At 48.1% G+C, this 24,711-nt stretch overlaps 1 protein-coding gene across 1 annotated transcript in view; it reads right to left on the minus strand.

Moving 5' to 3' along the window:
- The window catches only part of GPD2 (glycerol-3-phosphate dehydrogenase 2), a 59,801-nt gene that overhangs the window by 25,013 nt on the left and 10,077 nt on the right, over positions 1-24,711 (minus strand). The window contains exons 2-6 of the mRNA XM_086465453.1: positions 21,086-21,193; positions 12,347-12,518; positions 9,009-9,133; positions 7,964-8,061; positions 6,729-6,892 (exon numbers count right to left, since the gene is read on the minus strand). Coding sequence (XP_086321579.1) covers positions 6,729-6,892; positions 7,964-8,061; positions 9,009-9,133; positions 12,347-12,518; positions 21,086-21,187 — 661 coding nt within the window. The 5' untranslated portion in view covers positions 21,188-21,193. The remainder of the gene's footprint in view (positions 1-6,728; positions 6,893-7,963; positions 8,062-9,008; positions 9,134-12,346; positions 12,519-21,085; positions 21,194-24,711) is intronic.

Here is a 24,711-nt window from a genome sequence, read left to right on the forward strand (position 1 = left end):
AGGGCTGCCGCCGAGGGGGGGACGCACCCCACCCCAGCAAGAGCAGCGTTTTAACAGGTCATCCTGCCCCGGGCCTAGAGGAACCCAGCGCCCGAACGGAGACAGATGCAGGCCGGGAGGCGCTGGGCGAGGGGAACTCCGCTGGTGGGAGAGGAGGAGTGTGGCGAGGAAGATGAGCAACGGGCACCTCCCCAGCCCTTACTGAGGACCGGGGCTGCTCTGACCCCGTGTGCCACCCAACACGGACGGCCACCGGCGCAGGGGAAGGAGCAGCAAGCTGCACGGGCATCCCACAACCCGCTCTCCTTTGACACACATCTCATCATACCCACAACATGGAACAGTGTACGTATTAACTAATGACCGACTATTAAGTTCACATAAAATGCACACATATAAATTACAGCAGAGTTACATGCTTCGATGGAGTCTTTCCCCTAAAAGCCACGACACGCTGGGGAACATCAGATGTTTGCGGCACAATGCGCAAATAATGTCGTTTTGCTCAGGAATAACCTTAAATCTTTTCGGTAACACGATCTGAAGAATTATTCCCCATTCACTTCTTAAGGGACACGAAAACCATCCTTTGCTTATAGGAGCATTAAAAAAAGAAAAGAGAGAGGCACAGAATTCACTAGAATATTCATCATTTCCAACCTTAAACCCACAGCGTACAAACAGACGAATCCAGCAAGTCAGAGAGCAAAGCCAATTTAATCTGTGGCTCCCCTGAGGTAAATGTAGTTCACAGTCCTGCCCCCACCCCAACCTCAGCCATAATCCCTGCTTCCTGGAGGTAAGAAAGCACTGGAGTGAGGAAAATTCTGCAGCAGGATATAATGATCCAAAATGACAGGGACAATAATGACAATGAATTTCATGTCTCCCAGTCATGAGCCGGGGATGCTTGACTGGGCTGACTTACACAATTAAATTGTTACAGGTACAGCAGGAGACGCAGTTATCATCCGCCTGCTTTTGGGAAGGACGCCTCCAGCCAGAGGGAGGGAGCGCCGCGGACGCGCGGCCCCTTTTGTCAGGAGCAAAGGGCTGCTCCTGCGGGGCCGCTGGGGCGGCTGCGCCCTCTGACAGAGGCACCACCGGGTTAAAGAGGCGAGCCCGTTTGGGCAAGGGACTTACCCCTTCCCAAAGCCACAGAAGGGCCCCGGCGGATGGAGCGCGGTGGGACTCGAGCCGCCGCGCGCTGCCAGGCACTGCGAGCGAGCAGAGACCCCACGGATTTCACCCGAGAACGGGAAGCACCGTGCAGGATGGAGCCCCACCGGTGCTCAGCGCCTGCAAGGGCAAACGCTCCCGTAGCCGGGCCGGAGAGCTGCACCACCCCTCTCTGCCCACGCCCCACCAGTGCGTCCAGCATCCCCCCTCCAGCCCTCCCCGGCAGGCTGGGGCTCTCCTGCGGTTTCGCACACACTGTTACACAGAACACGGACAAAACGTATTTGAAAGCAGCGGGAAATGGAGAACACGCACAGTATTTCCCAGGTTATCCCTACAGTTAGTGTGCCTGCCAGGCTTCGCTCCTTCAGCCAGCTTCAGTCTTGAAATACCAAGAAATACGCTTAGCCGTGTATTTCACCTATGGAAAGTCTTTTTAGTGACAAACTGTCACAGAGCTTTTATATCCAGGGAAGGAAAAGAGTCATGCAGTTGTCTGCATCTGTAACAGGGTAATACCCCTATTACAGCTCAACATTCTCAAAATATTAATTTGTCAAATATGAATTATAAAGCTATAACATTTCATAATTCAGGACACACTCAAATACTAGGAAAAATAGCTACAAGAGCCTAAATAAAAAAAAAAGGCGTTTTTTTCCCATTTTTGACAGCTTAATGAATGCCCTACTCTTGCATTGATTTTTGTGTGCATGTGTGTCTGTGTGTGCATGTGTGCCTGGGAAGGATTTCTCACGGGGTTTGCGGTAAACAAGGAAAGCTAAATCCTCTGCCAAAGCCTCTTTTTCTACCTTTAAACAACCCCTGTATTAAAATATTTCAGGAGAGAATAGATACGAAAATACTGAGAACACAAAAAAACAAAGAACAATTCCTTACACCCCAGCAAGTACACCGGAAATTTGTAGAACAAGACATGAAACAATCAAATACCTTGATGTGGCGAAACAGTCACCAAAGTAGGATGTGCTAATTCCTGCTTTCGGAAAACAGTGATAAATTCAAAGAGCAGGGTCAACAAAGCCCTAAAATCTTAAACCTCATGACTGATTCAGAACACAGATTTTCCTTACACACCTGAAGGCTCATCTTGCAAGGCAAAATACGGTAACAAAAAAGTCTGCAAGCACCCACAGACAGAAAAACAACGCGTCTTCAGTAGAATTGTGCCACTTAGAATTTCTAAACACTTTAAATTGAAATATTCTGGCTAGTTGGATCTCTGGCTCAATGTTTTTCCTAGTTCTTAACATAATGAACTATATATAATTTAAATGGAGATTAATTCTTCCATTTAAAGTGCTTTAAAATAATTCTGCCTATGATCTTGAGATCTCAGCCCAGCTTCTCCACAGTGCCTCTTCTCCAGTTTTCCTTGAGCTACGTAAGTAGAACTGACAGATCACTGCTCAGATAGCAGCCACGTTCTTCCCCCAAAATGTTGCCTTTTTGCTATTCAGGAGTATCCTAATACCAACAAATGCTAAATGAAGTCTGACATGTACCCCTAAGAAACAAACTTGTAAGTTGTGGCTTCAAAGAAAACCTTGAATAAATAGGACACATTGTGTACACCCAGGCTAACATCCAACATATGCTTTAGCTTCCCGATGCTGAGACAGAGCAAGGATAGCCCCTGGTAAAGTCTGTGATTTGCTATTGCTGGTACTTCCAACATTCATAATGTACCTTTTTTTCCTTTGCCTGTATAAACAATTTAAAAAATGTAATTAAGACGACGACAGCAACATTTCAGAACACAACGTATTCATGAATAATGGATTCCTTGACATGCCACCAGCTCGAACCCCAATTACAGAACGAACCCAAGAGCACCCCCGAGCCCCCCTCTGCACCAGAGCACTGCCCCGGAGCCGCCGTGGCCCGGTGGTCCTGCCACACACAAGGGTAACTGCGGAACGGACGTTCCTAGCCCTGCCCTTGGGGGTGGCGATGGACAGGCCAGGCAGGGAGATGCTGCCAGCAGGTGCCACGAGCCACGGCAGATGCAGAGGAAGCAGGATGGAGACGGGACCAGGAAAAGCGAGGAAACGAGACAAAACTACGTTTAACTGCACAGACAGAACTGGTTCAGACACTCCATTCTTAAAAGGCCGATTTATTTATTCCTTATTTAGGGAAGACAGAGAAGTGGTGGACAGAGAAGATAAAGACATGACCTACTTTAAGACATACATATATATTTTTGCCATTATTTAATGTTCTATTTTATGACTAACCCTTCTGAAAGAACTAAAAGGAATTTTAACCCAATCTTATCATCCCCTTCTCTACTTTAAGTTCAATTCCCCTTCGTCCTCCATTCCTCTGGATTTAGGGCATAAAAGTATATCATTAAAATTCAAGTATAATAATTTACAAGATCTAAAGGGTGCCTGCTGAAACATTATGACCTAAAACAAATCTACTGTGGACCGAACACGAGTTAATTGATCACGACAGAATAATTAACGTGTTACAACACAACGTGAGCCCACCTACACCATGGGCCGTACGCTGACCTACAGGGTCATCACAGACAAAACCTAGCTCTGAAACGCGGCAGGTTAGAATTCATTTAACATCACAGTTAGAAAGTTTTTATTCTCTTTTAGGTGCAGCCTCAAAGCACCAAATGTGTATTATGAACTCACAAACTTGGTACTTTAACCCTTCAGAGCCACTTTATTCTTCTAGAAACTAAGGTTTGGTGGAGCCTTGTGAGGTTTGGGGTTTTTTTTAATTGTTCGCTGCAAAACACCATTTCTTTAAATTCTGCATAAAAACGCGGATTTACTAAGCTGTGGTCTTATAAGGAAAGCAAAATAAGGCCAGACCTACTAGCATGAACAGGCAGCAAAACTTCAGGTCTATGTTTGGTATCGCCCACCAAACCAGCACGAGCCCAGCCACCGCTGCAGGAGAGCTGTGAAGAGTCTCTGCCAGCTGCCTGGTTTTATGAAACCTGTATGAACAAACCTGTATGAACTTCCTCCACTAAACTACGCCTCAGTAACTTGTACCATTCCCTTTCTTCTGTTCCACACTTTTGTTTCCAACGTGCAAGTGAGGGTTTGCTTCCTGCGGCTTGGGAAGGGAGCAAAGCCACCAGAGGCGCCTCTCGGCCACCCGGAGCTCCGCTCTGTGCGGCTGCGCAGATGTTTGCCACTAAAAGACCACACGGCATCGTGGTGCTGAAAGTTTAGATTTATTGCAGCCCTGTTTAAAATAATTATTCGTCCAAGAAACCTGAAGAGTAATTTTAAGGCTACCTTGTAAATGCGTATCTTTGGGATGCTGGAGTAGTAAACAGCTACGACACATCCAAACCATTTAATCGGAAAAACCTTCAATAGATTATAAATAGATTTCAAGTTATAGTGCTCTTATGAGAAGTGTAATTACAGTTAAGAGAACCACTTCGTTCTTCTTGCATGCTCCTGGGATCCCTTAAAACAGTCTGAGGGATGGCTTATGATAATGAAAAAGTAAATCTGAATTACTTCTATGTATGCTACTTACAGCCGCTCTTCCTACAGCGTAGAAAAAATAACACATAATCCCATAACAAGTTGTGCTTCTAAATAACCTCTTATTTCCTCTAGACCTTAAAAAATAAGATAGAGAAGACGCAGTCTCCACCAGAAATAAGTAAAAATCATGTCCATCCTTCAAATCTCACCCTACTCCCAAATAAGAACCTACATATATATACACACATTTTTTTTCATCCTGCTGGGCTCCCTATGAGACAACTTGCAATTATCAACACACACTTTTACCAGAAGCCTCATAAATACTATCTGAGTCCAGTGTGTTTTGAGAGTCCCTCCTACTCCTTCCCAGCACAAAAGCCCCTATTGATAAGCTGATGAATAGTGTAAATGCAGCTCTGAAAAGGGAAGAGAACTTCCTCTATAATCAATTTTGTGCGGAGACCTTTCTGGCTGCCAAAAGGTCAGAAACTACATCTTCAGGTAAAAACTAACTTGAACTGTACCACTCCTGAAGTACATCAGTAGTTAAGCTATTTATTCTTTGGAGGGCTCCTCCAAGCCCACAAGGAATCTACGGCTTCTTGCCCTATCCTGAACACTTTTGACATTTTGATGTTACCTAGCTGGCCCCATGACCAAGAGAGTTTTACCAAACTTTCTGTCTTGGAAGGGACGTGAAAGAGGACTGGAGAAGGAGGAATGCCAATCTAACTAAAAACACATTGCACAAGCCTGCTGCAAGGAAAAGACAGCCCACCTTCTGGATATGCCCACATAACCAAGCGCAGCAAGAAAGCACTTACCACAGCACACCTTGGCACTCCAACTTAAGCAGGGAGCTTTCCAGCATTCAGAATTTGTACAAGTTCAGTATTTTTTAAATACCGTTCGGGGATGTAGCTTGCGTGACGCCAGAAAGTATCGAGGTGCCGCAGTTTGGATAAGGCTCAAGACACCCGTCCATCCACACAAGCATTCACGCTCCGGGCAAGCACAGTTTCTGCCAAGGAAGCCAACCAAACCTCCACTGGTTTCGTTTCAGACTGCCCCATGTCTCCGCAGAGTCTGAAGGGACAGGGTTAAATGCCGCTTGGCAGGCCCACGGCAGCACCTGCCGCTCTGGAGCTATGCTGGGGACGACAAGGCTTATCCATTCTCGCATCACCACCAGGAGTGACAAAACACTTCCCAGACGTGAATAGACACGAACCCTTTCGAACAGGACAACTGCTATTTCTAGACAACTGTGATGAGTCCTATTAAATCATCATTCTATTCTGAATGGATACCGACACACCTGCAGGAAGCGTCTTTATTTTCTCCCACTCGGACACTGAGTCTGTGGAAGCGTTAGACACAAAACGTACCCACCACCAGCTGATGCAACAGACTAAGCAACTCGTGCTGGAGGCGTTTTTCCTCTCAAGAATCTATAACTCTTTATTGGAAGGGGTTTTACCAGAGACCATTCATGTCTTACAGCAATCTCTCCTATTTGACTGTAATTACAACGAACGCTGTCTTTGCAGAGCAACTGAATCTACTGGCGACACAAAAAGGAACTGACCCAGGCCTCACCCAGCCCAGCGCAAGAACCACGACCAGCAGCCAGAGAGCTCTGAAGGTATTCGCACGGTGGAAGTGCTACACCAAACCATTTAACGTTACTGGAACAATCACATTTCCTTGACTTAGGATACATCAGAAAAAGCGTTCGGTGTGAGAAGGGTAGAGCAAAATCATGCACAGCTGGAAGTTGTAGGGAATCACCAGAACACTAGAATGCTTTCACATACCACTATACCTACTAGCTGAGACAAGTAATGTATTCTATACTACATCCAGTCAGTTACTGCTGTGAAAAACATAATTTATCTACCAAATTAATGCTTAAGGTGCAAGTTGAATCCTTCAGGTTGTTGTTCTTCCCTTTATAAAGCCAATGCACATGATCTACAGCTGCACACTTGTGTTTCTCCCCCCTCAAAACTCAGCACAACGCAATACTGAAAGCACAGGAAGGCAACCTACCGTCATAGTAGACAATAGCTCCAACAAGCTTGTCTTTGCGCAGCATCGGAAACAGCTCCAAGGCTCGTGACTTGCTAAGGACATAACTACTTTTCAGACACTGACTTCCTGCCACGATGTCATACAGTTTTATTCCAAACCAGTAGTATGGCAACTGCCACCACCTGCAGGAGAAAAAAATTCCCATGAAGTGAAATAAAAGAAGCCCCACAACAAAACGTCATTTGAAAGCGCAGGCACACACTGCTGCTGTGATACCCAACGCCCCAAGTGACTCGGTATGTGGGATTACACCAGTTTTACTTTGTACCGTCACACGAGTCCATGGTGTCACAACACAACAGTGACGTGAGAACTTACACACTGTTTGCTACTGTTTTCAACTGACCTACTCGCTGCCGCTAGTCGAGTGGATTCAAGGCTTGGTTTATCCTACGATCTGGATCACAAACGGGCTTTTTGTACTCCAGGGTGAGGTGAGACAAAGCCATGCGCTGAGGGAAGAACCAGCGCAAGTGCACGCTGAAGGGGTTCCTCAGCTGCACATCTTGACTAGTGCCTCCCGCACCAACGGGACCAACTGAGCGCGATCGACCGCTGCCCGCCGTGAGCTCCAGCTGCTACAAGCCCCTTCTGCTGAGGCGGGAATAAAGACAGGCATTGAGATCACTCGGCAAAACCTGACGGCTCCAAGCAGCCTGCTACAGCGAGTGACTGCTCTTACGCCTCTAAAGACCTCGCCCAAGCCACCTGAAGTCTCTTTCTCACACCAGAAGCAAACTGTTCTCCCAACCCCAAACTGGCAGGTGCTGCGGAAGGCAAGCGCACCGGCTCACTGCACTGAACGCCGGGGGCTGTACGGCCTAAACAGCACACTGCCAAGAGCACTATGATAGCCCGTGTTGAAGACAAGGGTGTCCTGGAGGGAACAGCAAATAACATCCTGGGAATTCGCTCATTCCAGCTGTAGACTTCCCTCGGCCCCACAACCGGGGTGGCAGAAACACACTGAGCAGCCCAAGCCCAAGGTGTGCTCCTAGAGAGCACCGACGGCTGCTTGGCGCCCTGGGAGGAATTTCAGGCTTCTACAACACAGCAACGTCTCACCTCCTGGAGGACAAAGCTTGGGGCAGGTTTAAAGACACACTTAGAAAGGGGCACCTGGAAACGCCTCCAGGGAACCAGCTGGCTTGTCAAAGGCAATGGTAACGGAGAGCTGTCACAGCAGAGCTTACTTGTAAACGGGCAGCATTATCGGCAAAGGAGCCGACAGGTGAGGAGCAATTTCAAGCAGATTCGCACGCTCCTCAAGTGCTTCTTTCACGATCTTGTACTGAAAAACAGAAGCGTACGTGTGAATGCCCCGTTGTCCCCATCTGCAACATTTAACAGTAAAACATTTATCAGAGCAAATACCTCCCAATTTTTTACTGTTCTTTCAAAAACACACAGAGATTCAAAAAGCAAGGAAAACGTTTCACTACTTTCATTTTGGTGTCTTGGCAGGTCAGATGGACAGTTTTTCATTTGAATGTCAAGCACAACAAGCCGTGTTACTCCTAACTACGGGCAGAAGGCACTTAAGGAGGGCTACAGCTCATCCCAGGGCACAGCTTCTGTGCCGACTCCCACCATTAAACCCCATGCTAACTCCGAGCTGCAGATGCAGAAGTGTTCTTCTCCAAACCAATCAATATGAATCAATATGAAGTTTTTCTTTGGCAAAAAAGGTTGATTTCTATAGGTAGGTAAGTGCATGATTTATGTATTTTTCCCTGAGAAGTCACCGTTTCTGTAGCAGCACTATAACTGTTGAAACACATTTTGAGAGGTTTCAAAGAGAAGACAAATCCATTTCTCAAAACGCTTCCACCAACACAGGAACACATAAAAGCATTTATACATAACCACTCCTTTACCGTATTTTCTTTCCCCATGCCAGAATAAACAGGACAACCACTCACTCCCCCAAATTCTGATCACGACAGGCAGGAAGCCCTTTTCATTCTGAAGTCAGCCCTGTCTTTGCCTTCCTTCCCCAAAATATACACAGTCTGGAAGGTACGGCAAGTAAGACTGCCCATAAAAGCGCTCAGCAAAAGGCAGCAGCACCGACTTCCCTAGTCTGGAAAGCTCAGCTGGAGGAGACACTCGCTATGTACAGTGGCTGTGGAACACAACAGTCAAGTACTGAAAAAATAAAAAGGAGACTTGGATATAATTGGGATAGGGGAAGTGTCTACTAGCAATTTTTGCTTAACAACCAGCATAAACAATTACCTGCTCAAAATCCAACTTCATGATGGCCTTCTGAAGATATCTCACTCCACCATGGATCAATTTAGTACTCCTGCTGCTGGTCCCTGATGAGAAATCATCTCTTTCTAGAAGGGCTGTTTTTAGTCCTGTGTTACCAGAAAACCAAATTAACTTCTTAAATTACACAATTTGTATGTAATTCATTAAAGACACTTCTCTAGGGTAGAGACAATCACAAGAAAAATTACTCTGTACATGGATAAATTTGTATTCAAAGTGTAGTGCACTGTCTATATTGTAATGAAAAATTTTAGCCTCCTTCCTAAGGGAAAAGTCAAAACAGAACTTAAACAGAAGCACATTAAAACCTGGGTATTTCACAATAGAAAGGCATTACAGTACATTATAGGGGCCATGCTCCCTCAAGCAAATTACAGTTCGTATTCATGGCAGGAACAGAGTATTTTCATGAATACTTTTAACTCTTTGCGGCAGGGAGCTCTAAACCCATCACACTGACACCTCGAACAGCACACCAGAGAGGGAGACAACGGCACCTTCGTCCGCTGGCTGACAGTCGCTGAAGAGGCGCCCAACGCCAGAGGAGAGCCAGCCACGGCACGCTGGCCGCTCCGGCGGGGCTCACCAGAGAACACGACGCGCACACCGAACACCCGGTACTGGGTGTTGCTGGTTCAGAAGGACATTCACCCAAAAACGCAGGCGTGGGTTCCCTGGCGCCGGCGGGGCTGACAATTTGACCAGCCCCAGGCAGGGATAACAGGCGGCGCTCAGGCCGTCACCCACATCCCCAACACAAACGCTTTATAATCAAATGTTGTAACGTAACGAACACTCGGAGCGAGGCTGGCACGTCCGTGGCACCAGCTGGGTTCCCAGTTCCCCTGGCGGCCAGGAAACCGCTCTCCACGGGGGAGGGCACGCCGCCTCCCACGGAAATCCCCGTGAGAGCACAGACCCCAACGCTGTCACGCTGCATCCCTTGCACCAGGGAAGCGCTGGCATCTTCTTCATGAAGGAGGCTGACACCAGGTTATGTGAGGGAAGGTAGGTCAAGGGAAGAGTTGCAGGAGAGAGATAATTAGCAAAGGCCTTTTAATGAGAAGATACAGGCAACAGCTTGGCCACATCCTTCGGCACATACCTACAAGCCACCACTGACTTCCAACATCCAGCCCAAGTAAACCCAACCAGGACAAGCACCACAGGACAAGCACACGGCCATCTTTCACTCAAAAAACATCCTGCGTCACAGCAGTTAGCGGGACAGACCGCCTCCGCCACTGGCAGAGTTTGAAAGCTAGGCAGCCAGGCAAGCAGCGAACCGACGTCAGGGCCATGGCTACCAAACCCAGCAGCCACGACACGGTGATGCACACCCGAGGAGAAGAGCATCGTCTGCATTAGAAGTTATCCCTTGGGTCTTTCCTTCGCCCTCTTTGAGGGGTGCTTTATGTTACTGGTTGATGAACATACATTTTAACATCTACTGGTCTCCCAAAACTTTTATGTCCTTAAAAAAAAATCTAATTATTACTGGTAACTCCCAAAGATCAGAGTAATTTATTTTTGTCAAATGTGACTGAAGATTAATGGATACAATCAGAAATAATTTGGTGAAGATATATCAAACACATGAAAAGCAAAATTTGTTGTTAAGCGAAGCAAACATAATGAAAGAGCAAGTTCCATGAATGAACAGCAACAATACACAATTCATTAACCAAATGCCTAGGAATATTTCACACTTCAGAAACCTACTGATATAATCAGAATATCTAGTAAAAGGATAAACATAGATTACCTATAATCATTTCTGTATGCTTTACAACTGCATTTTCTACCACAGCGCAGCAGAAGTGAAAAGATCCCAAGTTGTCTTCAATGACACATGGGGAAAAAAAAAATCCATAACCAGATTTGAGTTTGTATGTATCTAGCAGTGGTGCAGACCTTACTGCTTGATCTACTTCACAATTATCACACCTTCTGGACAAGTATTTTCTGAATCAAGCTACAAAACACTTGAAGTCAGGTTCTGCCTCTCATTTCTGAGGTGTATCTACAGGTTAAGGAACCTGAAGAACTTTATGGCCAGCTGCTATGTTTTACACTATTCTCTTTTTACCATTTTAGTTCCAAAACCAGAAACAAGGTCTACAAACACAGAAACTAAGGTCGGTTGTCTCCCTCATTGGCTGATTGTACTGAAAACAACAACTGAGAGAGAGCACATTCCAAGACAAGCTTTTCTCCCAAATCTTTTACATAGCTTTTTTTGGATAAAGATACGATATTCTGTGGGAATCCAGCATTTTACTAGAACAGGAGTCGATGCTACAGCCTCTCCCATGCACTCCCATCTCTGTATCTGAAGATTTATTTTCATTAAACTTGTAAAATTACTCTCTTTGAGAACTGTCAGTTTGACTGAACCTGCTGGCCGTTTTCAAAGCTGCTGTGTGAGGTGGATGACAGACAGAGCGGGCATCAGCACCCTGCTCTTTCAGCCCCCAAACAGACTTTCACATGTCTGACCAACTGCACGAGCTATTGGGCAGCACCTGCACATCTGCGGGGCAACAACCAACCGTCACCGCACACATTCTCACCCTCCTGCAGAACTCGGGTACGAAGCATTAGCCTAAACTCATTTGACGTTGAGCTTTGCCTAAGGGAAGGCTAGGCATGAAGTTAACATCAATTCTAGAAGCTTCTTAAAGCAGTTACGCAGCTGACCCCCCGAAAGAGGGGAAATGGGAGCGCAGACGTACCGCATGTACCTGCAGACCGCACGCTGCGAGGACCTGCCGTTCCAGCCCAAACAGACTTCAAGCCTGCAACATGCTCGGGAGCTACAACGCCTGACAATGCCTTGCAGATGTTGCAGACACCCCACGCTGGAGGAAACACGAGCTGGAGAGCCACCGTGCCTCACCCAGAAGTCATGCTTGGCCCTTTCAGAACAGTTGCTATAACAGCGCTGCCAAGTCCTGTCTTCACTTTGCTGCAGACATTCTCCTGCACCAGCAAGGGGAGCGTGACTACAGATAAACCCACTAAGGAGCCACAGAGAATGGGGAGTCCAGCCAAGAGTGTCCAGCAGAAAGGTTTAGGTTAGACAACTGCCTACAAGCACACAGACAAGAAAGACTGCAGAAACAACAAAACGCAATGACATTTTTTCTTCATTTTAGCTTCCGACAGAAGAAGTTTTATAACCAGGCATTCAGAGTACACCTTCTCTAGCTTCAAGTACTCTTGAAAGCCAATCTGACAAATTGATTACACACCATGTAATCCAAGAATAAGAATGCAATTAAATCTTCCAGCCTTACCTCTAGTGACTGCATCTAAAGCGCAGCCACAGCCTGTTGCTCCTCCACCTATAACAAGGACATCAAATTCACTTGTGGTTTGCAGTGCCAAAATCTGTTGTTCTCTTGTGGGGAAATAGTTCTTTATTGGAACAGTCACAGCTTCTGCAGCTTGAACGTGCACAAAGGTACTCTACAAAGATTAAAAACAACGCATGAGGATCTGCATTTATCGTGTGTACACACACGTGTGTACACAGCCACACACACAACCAAATCGCAGCATCTTCTAGGGCCATGAAGGTAAACTCAGATATTCCCAGCCACTCTACCTATAGTTAACAGCAAGAATATTGTATTCAAACATTATGGAGCAACAAACAGTACTGAAATCATAAAGGCTTAGCACACATGTGCTGCATCCTGCCTACTTCAATATAATGCTGTACTCAAGTGCTACTACTCCCTGTATTAATTTTTTCTAGGAATACTGTTCTGCGATGTCAAATGTTGCAGGATGCTTGGGAAGTATTTTGACGAACAGACAGATGGTTAGACTCTCCACTCGCTACCAAAAAAACCCCATCAAAGCAAAGGACTTAAAGACAGACGTACATTTTATATTCTAAAGTTGATTCCAGCGGTATTAATCTAAGCTCAAATCTGATCAGGTTCATGAGATGACTGTGCTTTACTGTCAGATATATAGTATACTAAAACACCAAAGAAACACTATTTCCATAGCCTTTTCGAAAATCTTCTAAGCAAAGCAACTTGCATCCCACAGCATGCTAAAACACAACTTTCCTTTAAAGTGACAAAACTTACTGATGTGGCAGTTTCCAGACAAGTTCAGATTTTACTGGAATGGCTTTGAGAATCTCACCAGTACCCTGCCTGATACCCCACGAGCCACAGCTACTCTCCATGGAGTGACCATGGTGAGAAAGGCTGACGTGCTTGCTCAGTCAACTAACATGGACCATGGTTTAAATTTCAAGGTTTTAACCAGCTTCTGAAGGCTCTCTTCCATCAACACTCATTTAAACTGAATTCTGAAAACCTTTACAGTCACAGGAATCCCCAAACCCCGTTACTGGTCATCATCTGCGTTACGAGCACCATCCCTGTGGGTTCACACTAATTATATACGATGTGCTGTAGGCAGATCCCACAGTTATTCAGATAGTTAAACAGGATGCAAGACCACAAAAGTCATGCTAGCTTTCTCTTTGGTTTTGGCTCCAGCTTTGCTTTTTGTTACAGCTCTTTTTTCCCAAATTTTCCCCATTCACCATTGTCCCTCATTCTGCACAAAACCAGACAGTGAATTTCTCTCACCGCCACTTCTCAAGACCCGAAGGACCCATCTTTTCCTCAACAGAGTAACCCCCTGTACCTACGTGTGCCTGGCAGACAAGGCACCTGCATGTACAACAGACGAAGGGCAGTCGAGGTACTGGCCAGCGAGCCAGAACACCCACAGCACGTCCCAGCTCGGCACCAGACTCCACACGACCTTGAGACCATCACTTGAGCCAGCTCTTCCAGAAATAAGCAGATTTTGGTGCTCAGAATTGTGTGTGTGCTTTTAGTAGCACCTAGCACTTCCCAAGGAACTGTTCTGAACTACATACGGGAAAACAAAGAAACGCCTGCACTACCCAGATCAGGACAGAAAAACTAACTGGCCAATTCAGAATGGATCAAAATAAACAAGTATGAAATTAAGAATTAACATTTTCAGAGTTTCCTGGAAATTACAAACACCCCCAACACGAGAAAAACCTGTTTAAACCTTATAGTCTAAGGTCTGAGCATCACCCAGTCTTCAGTCCAAACGGCAGACTTACCGGACCTGAAACAGCTTGTGTCCAGATCTCCTAGACGGGAAGGAGTACACCGACACAAATTCAAGGCGCAAAACACAACATACTACTTTCTTACTATCATCTAAAGGAATCTGTCTCATCTCTTTCCATCTACTGCTTACAACGGGCAAGGAAGCCCTTCATTTAAGGTTTTATTTCTGACCATCCCTTGAATAAACAGCACTAGGCAAGTTGTTCAGTTGTTTCTGTAACTTCACTGCTTATTGCACTGTTAACTGTGAATTACAGTCGCCACCGAAACAGCTCTCAGCCCACACCCACGCTGCAAACAACCCACCACAAGCACCGCGTACCCTGCCTTGGCATTTCATCGCTGCTCAGCCCACAGGCGAGTCTCCCTGCCAGGTGCTCCCGGATCACAGCGGCGACGGAAACCTCGCCGCTAATACAAGCCACCTCCAGGCTTCAGCAGCTCCAGCCACTTTCCCTGGCATTTGCAACGGGGAGGGAATACACACCCGCCGCATCACAGAGCTTGGCCGACAGAGGGGACCCCGCTCGCTTGCGCCGCCTGTCCCCACGCCCGGCCGAAGGGGTCTCTTGAGCAGCTGCCCACGGGGTAGCCCCGCTTCAGCAAGCGAGGCCCTGGCTGGCACAGGGCGCTGCCAGCAGGCCTTGGGAGCGACGGGTGAAAGCGACTCTTGCAACACACCCACTGCAAATTAACAGCCAATTCAGCCATGCCCAAGAAGCCTGAACCCGGATTAAATAGTGCACACAACCGAAGTGGTGTTGTTCAAAACGACCTGCGCGCTCCTCGGCAGCGTCACGACTGAAATGCACTCCTTCTCAATGCTCCTATCGCTGCTGTACAACTGAAAATAAAATCTAGTAACCAGCAGCCACGTCTAAAGGAAGTGCATATTCAAAAGATAATGGATGATCAAGTTCATACTTAATCACAGATTACACCAACTACCACGCAAGCAGCTCAGGCAAGCTGCCGAGGATCGCAGCAACCGCCTTCCCTGCACACGTGTTACAACTCCATCGACACGGAAAGCCGGACTGGAGAGAGAGTGCTTCACTTCACATTAAGGATTTGTATCTTCCCAGGAAGAAAGTGAAAATTAAGGTTTAGAACCACAGTTTGTTGGGTTATGACCCCAGCACAGCACTACCACTGATTTTTCCCCAAGGACAGTGCCCACGGTTCCCGCTGGAGCCACCCCCGGCCCAGCCAGCGCTCGGTCTCACTTCCAGGCGGGCCACCAGCCACATGAATCCCTCGACCGACTGTGGCCAGGCTTAGTCACCGACCACAAACGCCCAGGAACGAAAGGTCTCCTAATTAGGAGCTTGTTTAAACCCACCGCAGCCCTCAAACAGAGGCACAGCGCTGCCAGCCCCAGGAGTTCGGGCTGTTACGAGACGCACACAGATGGCGGAGAGATCGCGCCGCTGCGAAGTGGCGGTGAACGCCGATGAGCCTCCCAACTGCCGCCTGCCCTCGCCCTCGCCTCTGTACATACTAACACCGCAGCTGGCAAAGATCACCCGATGGGGAACAAAGTTTTAGCACTTCAAAGAAATTCAGCTTCCACGTTGCTCTTCTGAACAACGAATTCAGCACGTTTCCACCCATTATTGCCTCTTGCCCCACTCTCTCCCCAGCCTACTCATCTCTAGCAGCACTAAAACTTTTACATCCCCCAAAGCACTGAAGAAACTTTTATATCCCTAAAATAAGGTACGCTGATGCAGTTCCAGAACGTGTTTTTCCAGGAAGCGATGGACACAAGGAGGGAGATGCCGAGAGGATCCAGCCATTCCCGTCTTGACGCCTTCCTCCACGGCTGTGAAGACGACCCTCCTGCCCCCGCGCTTCTGCGGGGCTCGCTGTCACCCCTGGCCACCTCCGGCAGCGGCTCTGCACAGCTTCCCCTCCGGAGCGGGGCCGAGAAAGCAGCGCCTGAAAGGTTCCTCCCCTGGAACACCTGGAACACCTGCAACCTGCCACAGCGCTGCAGCCCTCTGGGTCGGGTGGCCAGCGCTCCCGACTGGCTTCCTCCGCGGGCTCGCGCTGTCCTGGGCCAGCTGTGGCACCGAGCACACTTCTTAGCGCTGCGCCGGCACAGAGCGGGGCCAGACAGCCTGTGCCCGTTTCCTCGCTTCCCTCAATACCACCCTGTGACCTCGAGGCAACAGTGACAAGAAGGAAACTGCGAACACCAAAACCCCCCCCGTGGCTTGGTCTTACGTGTGTTTCGGTTGTATCACATTCAGCTCAACTTTCCTAAACTCTAAGAAAGAGAAAATCCCCATCTCACAATGAGTTCTGCACTACGTTTCCAGACACGCCTTCTTCAGTGACTACCTGCAAAGTGTACCACTTCAGGTCAGCAAGAGGATACAGGAGAAACAAAATTGAGAGTCCAAGAAGTACCAGCACCAATTGGTTTTGACTGTATTTTTTGTCTTGTTTTCAAACACCTTGTGTACAACAAATGGCTTGTAGTAAAACACAGACCAGAGTCCCGCGCAGATAGCCACTGGCATAGCGAAGGCATACAGATTAGCCCTGCAACGTGAGCCATTAGTGCACCAGGAACTGATATAGATATGATTCATCTTGCTGTCAATTAAATGCGAGAGTGAAGAAAAGCTGCATACAGGGATTCCATCTGCAATAACGTGATTAGTTTGGCAGTGAACAAGTATGTTTACTGAAATAAGCAATTGCTGTTTATATCTACAATTTCTCAGGCAAGAGTTCCTTGAATGGTTTTGATTACACACTTAGCGAGAAGAAATTCAGTTTGGCAGTTTGAATTTAATCATGAAGTTATAAAGTGATCTAGTAATCCATAAGCAAGCATTCTTGTTAATTGGCTAACGTAAATCTCCAGGTAGGTTTGCAGAGTCAAATTCATCATCCTTATTCATTAAAAAAAAAAAAAAGTCATTAAAAAAAACCCCAAAGCAGGCCCCGATGCATGATCTGTGATCACACTCTATCAGATTCACCTTGATGAGCAATTCCTCCTGACCAACAACGTACTTACACAGCAGAGAGAGGAGGATTGCCTGGTGGGCTTAGTCAGGAAAGGACAGAGATGTCTTACAACTCTAACACAAAGCAGTGCTTTTCCCTTAACGATTACTCGAAGAGGGGGGCAATGGCTGGCTGTATCACCTTTGCCATTCAGCTATCTGAATATCTGAGGCCAAATCAATCAATTATGTACATAGCCTGTGTATTTTATGTCTCAAGAGGGGTCCAGCTTCATCTCAGATGCAATTCTCTTCAGGAGCTTCTGACTGGTAGTCAATGCAGCGTACACGGATTTGAGAGTTCCTGTATTGTTTAAGATGAAATCCATTTACAGTGGTAGCACTGAAAACAAACGTAAGCCTATGCTCACTTTTGCTTTACCTGGAGGGACTAGTTTCTTCAGACCTCTGCACAACCTGCTGTGAAGAGCTCCCCAGCTGTCTCCTTCTCTCCAGAAAACGGTTCTCCTTTTTAATCTAACCCAAAGCCTCCTTGTCAGGTTTTTGCCCTCAACAGCCTAAGCCAGTAAGGCTGCACAGAAAGCCTGACCAGCTTCCTTAAGGGTAACGGTTATTCAATATGAAAGAACCACTTCTGTGTGTTTACTGAAAGAGGTTTTGCTTGAATTAGTGTCATTCCTACTTACTCCCTTACCCACAGCATCAAGCTAACCCATCTTATTAATTCAGTAAATATCCCAGTGACCAGGTTACTATAAAAGACACAGAAGTGCAATCCTCATCTATCAGCTTATGAGTTAAATTCACCAACAGTTCTGTCATGTCAACACGTGTTCCCATCCTCCCTTTGCTCCGCAGGAACCGTGTGCTGTCAAAAAACCCAACCCCCAACGAGGGCAGTTCACTGCCTACGCCATATGCAGATCCACATTCTCGGGTTATATTGCCCCAACTGCTGCTGCAGAGACGTGCTCCAAAATGTCAGGACGTGTGTGTGTGTGTATAGAAAAAGAAGTTGGGATAAACATCTTGAAAACCAGGACAGACCTGCATCAAAGGAGTGGTTGATGCCCAAGGTGCACGCGCTGTACAGCGTTCCCAGGCAGGCGAGGTTAACCGTGCCAGCTCTGCCATGCCCCTCACCGTTAGGCTTGGACCCTCAAACCTAGCAAGGGCAACTTAAATTTCACCATCGGAAGCTGCCAATACTCTCCCTTTCAGCAGACAAACCACCCACTGGTACGCTCGACTAACAAATCCAAATGACCTCCCACCCATTCGCAAGGGTCAGAAGCTCGCCACCCTCCAGCTCCTCCCTTTGAACGACCTGGGACAGCCAAGTTTCACAGAAACAGGGAACACCAGCTGAGTGACCACAGAAAACAAAGGAAGACAGATCAACTAGACCGTGTGTTCAGGATTACTAGCCAGCCGAGGGGTTTATTCTGTAACCGGGTGCCCCTGTCTCCAGGGTGCCAGCCACGGCACAGACACCCGGTCACTGAGTGAACCAATACCAACATGCGTAAAAAACCGGAGCATTTTATTCCTGTCTTCTTCTGTGACGGATTCTGCTCTTGAAATAACAACAGATTTCCTACAATGTGTAGCCAATTAGTGCACATCTTGGGGCAATATCCTTCTCTGGCACAGGAAGACAAGATCTTTGCCCTAGCATATATTTGATTGGCAGGCATTATTAAAAAGAGGACACTTGGGCTGGGGGACATGCCCACAGCTTAGATATGTCAACACGACAAATGGACTGTCCTCCTTTGTGTCAATCCCTCCAGTTATGTTCCACCTGCTGCCCTATATTAGGTGTTTAAGGCAGCAGCTTTAAGGGACATCACGTGGGAGATGTGCAAGTTGGTACAACACGAAAACAACACGCTGTTCACTTGACAGATCCGTTTGCTTACACATATGCTGGAAATTTTCAGAGCCTTCGTAGACTGATCCTACACAACGGGTTTAAAATATTGGGGGACAAGCGGTTATTTCCCTTTCACACCATGACCATCTTCTGTAAAACTTTGGGTTTTAATCTGTCTCTGGAAATTAATAACGGCCATCCATTCCCAGAAAAATAGGAATTCCCTGAATTCTGGAAGACCGCATCTACAACAAGTGAGCTATCCAGATCGCTTTTCCCTTCCAACTCCTTCTCTTACTTAACAGTCCTAAAATTTGAAGCTGCTATTTCTGACAGTAATGAAGCCAGAGTGTAAAATCCTGTGATAAAGACTCCAGAGAGAGTTAGGAACAGTATTATCAGCTAGGTGCAAGACAGGCAGCCCAACGGGAAGCTCACTTTAAATGCTAGGTTTTATTTTCTGCAACATTTTTTCTGAAGCCATAAGGATCCTGGCTTATCCATTTTCCAGCTAGGTTCCCCAGAAATGACTCATCTCACTTGCTTCACCAGTCCCTCAGCTGCTACTCCTCCTCCCCATAGAAACAGCCAGAAGATTCAGATGATCATTTATTCAGCCGTAATACACACCTTCACGGAGCTCAGTGAAGGCGGTCTCCCATCACCCACTGTTTCACCTTCAACTAGCCCATTAAGATCCACTTCTGCTCCTATTTTCAGTTTCCCCAATTTGAATGGCAACTTATAGTAAACGTGTGGTAACTCAAGCAGTTCCCAGAGTAACAGCTTGTCTCGATGAAGAGCTGACTGATTGCATTGCTGAGGCGAGAAGCAGCAAACAGCACGCGAAATGAGCACCTGCTCACCTAGCTGCTCGGACCAATACCATCGCAAGGGAAGGAGGAGGTACTTGGGCTTAAGCTTTTTCCAAACCCAGACTGAAGCATAATGGGATGGAGCTCTGCCTACACCTACTTCATCCATTTTACAGAACACCGATTGCAAATATTTTTGGCCAAACGCGAAGTGCCAGCCTCACCGCCCGCGTTTAACACAAGATCAGAAGACACGTTCCCTTATACGCATCTACAAGCCCAGACGTGGTTGTTTCATAGAACTCGGCAGCACAGCACAACTGCACTAAACCAGGGGGCATTGATTTGCTTCAGGACAAAGAGCAGCTGTCGATCCACACCAGCTCTGCCTAAAACCAGCCCACAACTCACGTTCCTTTTACTGATTCCTCCCCGGCTTCTGCACGGAGAAGCGAGGCGAAGAGCACGGTGCCCGCGGCTCTGCCGTGAGGAGTGGATAATGCCCACGAAATCTGTTCTCCACAGCGGCAAGAACCAACACACCAACTGACACTGGCACCTACCACACCTCTTCCTGCCACCACCGCTTTACTTTAACAGCAAGTCCCCCACATCACCCTTCACTGCTCGGGGAATTTATTCTGCCCGTGGGCCTTGGCTACCTGGGAGCCTGCACCGAGCCGGGCCTCGAGCTCACCAGTGTCGAGGCTGGGCCCACCCAGCCAGAGGCCAGTGCCCACCAGAAACAACACGAGCCTCACAACTGACTTCTGCAGCACAGACCCCTTCCTCAAAGAGTTTTTAGCTTTTTGACCCGAACGAGAGCTGGCACCACGACTGTTTTGAAGCTGAGATTTTCAGAGGTAGTGCTAGTGGTTTCTCTTCAAGCTTCTACATTTGAAAACACTCTTCGAACTCTACTTAGTGCTTATATTTCCATCAGCACTTTCCAGTCCTCCTGCAACTAAGTACAATCCCCAGTGGTACACAAAGGTCATTTTTGAAACATGAAAAGTGATTTACAGGAACCACACTTCCCCACTGGTTAAAGACCTACAGTAGTGAAACAGGGTTTAATGCCATCCTCCAGATTAGCACCTACCAAATCAAGCTGAGAGGCTCTTGGCATTCCTTCCCAAACAAAACTATTCCTATAAGCCTAACATACGCTCAAACAGATTTTAAGTTTCATATTTTATCAGAAATCATAATTAATACTTACGTGTTTGTTTCTATACTGAGAAAATTGAGAGAGGCCAAAAACTGTTGCTATGGCACCTCCTCCAATGAGAGCAGTTCCTTTCACTGCCTTCTGAAATGCCATTTTTTACTGTAAGAAAAGAAGATAAAAATTAATAGGTGGTTTTACCATGTTAGAATCTAGGCTACCCCAAATAGACCATTTGTAGAAACTAATGGCAATGGTGTGACAAGTTGCAACTTTGGGTAACCATATATTAATTAGCGATTTTCATTGCAATATTAATAATTTCTAAACAAAGCCTAGAAGAGGCAAGCTGGGTGCTCTGGTGCTTGCTGTGAAAGCTGAACGACAAAAGAGCCTCCAGATACACAAGTAGGCAAGTACAGCGCCCCCCACTTAACCTCTCAGTACTTGCAAACGTCACAAGCACTTACCATACCGCAGCAGAAACAGAACGAGAACACCCCGGCATCAGCCAGACGGCCACCAAATCCTTACCCAACACAACAGCCGATCGGCTTGACAAGATCACCTTTCGCTACCCTCCTGGCCCACCAAACTCCTTCTACAATCACATTTGCCTGACAGCACTCCATCTTGCTTTCCAGCCAGGAACTACGACCCTCTGTTCGCTGTCTACCAGCAAAGCTTGTCCTACCCGAGCGGTGAAGAAGCGCTGCGCTGCTGGTCAGGAAGCAGGTCCTCCGGTGAGAAGCAGCAGCAGAAATGGTGGACAAGACTGAGTGGCTTGAAATAAGCGCGGAACTTCATTGTCTAGCTACAGAGGGTTTCAAACCAGCCCTATGTGGGTCAGGCAAATTCTTAAAGGACCCAGTGTTCGGATACTGAATGAAAAATTTGCATGGAACTGACCTGAATCTTAAGCAGGCACAACCTAATCCATCTTCCCGGGACGGCGGCAGCTCGCGTCGCATTAGAAGCGACATACATCAAGGCTGAAGGACCCCCGTCAGCACTCCAAGCCCTCCGGTGATGCAGACGTCTTTGTCCAAGCCCCAGATTCACCCAGCAGCCTCCACACGAGAGGCTGAGCGCCGTTAAGGCTTAAAGCAGAAGCAGGCGACGCGCACGGCCCCGCGCCAACACCGGCACGCCAGCGGACTCACAACACAGCAGGAGCAGCCCCGGGCCAGGAGCAGGGAGCCGTGGCGGCTCTCCATCCCCGGGGCCCCGGCAGCCTCACCCGAAGGCTGGCCGGGGGGGCCCAGCTCTCGCCTCCGTCCCCTGGTGAGGCCCCGCGGGCCACCCCCGCCGCCCTGGTCTGGCGCAGCTCCGGCACGGCACCTCACCGCGCACCTGATGATCGAGAGGCTTTGCCACCCTCCCTCCGCGCCTGCTGCCCACCCGAGCCCAAACACACCAGGCCGGGCTACAAACCACTGCTTTTGGCAGCCTGCAGCTTTCTTGTCAAGGTTTGCAGCGCAGTACTTTCAACTGAACAGTTATTTCTTTGGCCTTATAAATACAATTAAACATGAAATACTGTATATTACTATACGTCTGTACGCAGGTCTTCTATTTTCTCCTATTAGTTCTTCCAGCTAGCATAACTGTTCTTTCTTCTTAAAAAAATACAGCAAACATGTTTAAGACACGAGCCAAACCAGAAAACTTCATTTTTGAGGTGTTACAGATCCTTCATTCCCTGTGCACTTTGCTCGCAGCACACTCAGTGCGTGGGGAAACCCCACACACCACTGCTGTAGGCAAACGTTCAATGGACAGATGTTGTACGTACGCACCAGAGGCGAGTGACTGTTGTACAAAAGGCCAAGACTTGCAGCTTCCCACCAGTTTTTCTGAAAAGCAGCACACGCACTGTTGAAGTTTCCCACCGTAACAACCCTCATATGCACGTGGAGTACCACATTTTCCATTACTTCATGCTTCGGTCTCAAAAAAGACCAACCTCATCTTTGCTTTATGACAGGGAGGAGTAAAAGGGGAAGGCAGCAGACAGCAAAACCCCCCCAGCAAGGGACGTTTCTGAAAGGGGAGTTACTGCCGAGGCCTGCCCTCAACAGCTACGCCAACAGGGAGGAAGCGCTGAGTCGGAGGTCTCGGACCTGCCGCCGGCACCAGCCAGCAGCCGCACCTCCACCTGTACGCAGCACGGGGAAGCGCGCCGTGCCGGGGCCATCCACCCCAGCCAGCCGGGCTGGCACGCTGCCGTGGCCACCCCGGCACCGCAGGGCGGCTGCCTCTCCCCGACCCAGCTCCCAAGCGGCGCGAGGCTCCCAGTCGGGTCTGCGGTCGCTGCCCAGCTGCATCGCACCCGCTGCAAGGGGAGGGCAAGCGCCCAGCGAGGAAGGCTGCCCATGGGGGACCTGCCAAGGGTACGGCCACGGCACCGGCAGCTCGTGGGACAGCCACGTACGCTGGGACACCGGCCTGTCGCCTGCAGAGTGTCGTGCCCATCGGTCTGGCGCAGGTCTCACACACCGGGATTTGGGCAATCTGAGAAACTTCCTACCTCAGGAGCAGAGTGCCTCAGGATCAGACCCCATCCTGTAGGCTTATCAGCCCTCCCCCAAACTCAAAAGTAAAACCCAACCATCGGCTAAACCTACCACCCGAAATCTGTTAGGACAAGCTTTTGTAAGATCACCTCTACACACCTGAAAATGCCTATGGATAGTCATGAAGTCACAACACAACATGAAATCCAGCACTACGTGAGAACTGAAACAGCAGCTGGAAACCACATCACCCCACTTGGCACCTCCTGCGAAACACAAGAACTGAGACCCTCAGCATCACCTCGCACACCATCTGCAGCCCCACGGAGCATGCGGTGACGGTGAACACAAGCCCATCACCCAAGCACTCTCTGTACTACACGCTTCCACCGCAAGGTTTCTTCAGGTCGCTGCAGTAACAGCGCATCTCGCAGGCTGCAAACCGGCGGCAGTCCTGGAGTCGTTTCACACACCTGGTGCACCAGCAAAGGAGTCCCTTCAAGTAGGAGTATGAAACCTTTGCAAGTGCCTGTTCTGGGAACACAATATGCTCTAGAATCCAAGGGAGTCGAAAAAGAACAAACTAGCATCTTCCAACAAGCTGGCTTACACGTCTGCAGGGATACTGCTCTTCCAGAAAACAAACGGAAGCGTATCCCACGTTTCACCAAGTTCAGTAGGAAATGGTGGTGCCTGAAGCTCAAATCCCTACTTATCCCTGGACAACTACTTCACCAGTTCGTTAACTATGACCAAACTCATCGGGAGCCACGGCTCAGCGGCTGGCGTGAGACGGCACGCACGGCCCCGCAGGCTGCTAGCCAAGCGCTGAGCACCCCACCTCCCACCCCGCAGCACCGCACCCTCACCCACCGCCCACCCAGCCCGGAGGGGCAGCTGCAGAGCCCGGGCAGCCGCTGGCACTAGTCCTGGCTTCTCCTCCCCTGGCCCCTTTAAACCTTTCCGAGACGTCATTTCAAAGAGCGGGTACATACCCACCAGAGTTAAACTGTCACGTTTCCATCGAGTAGGACTGAACGAGAGCAGCACAAAGTATACAAACCACGGACTAAGAGTCTCAGCCATCATCGCCTACACCAGCTGGCTTTAAAAATGCAGTTTCCCAGACAGCTTTGGAAGTCATTTATTTTTGTTTTTAAAACA

This window comes from Leptosomus discolor, chromosome 5 (assembly GCF_034619465.1).
Source record: "Leptosomus discolor isolate bLepDis1 chromosome 5, bLepDis1.hap2, whole genome shotgun sequence".
NCBI lineage: Eukaryota > Metazoa > Chordata > Aves > Leptosomiformes > Leptosomidae > Leptosomus > Leptosomus discolor.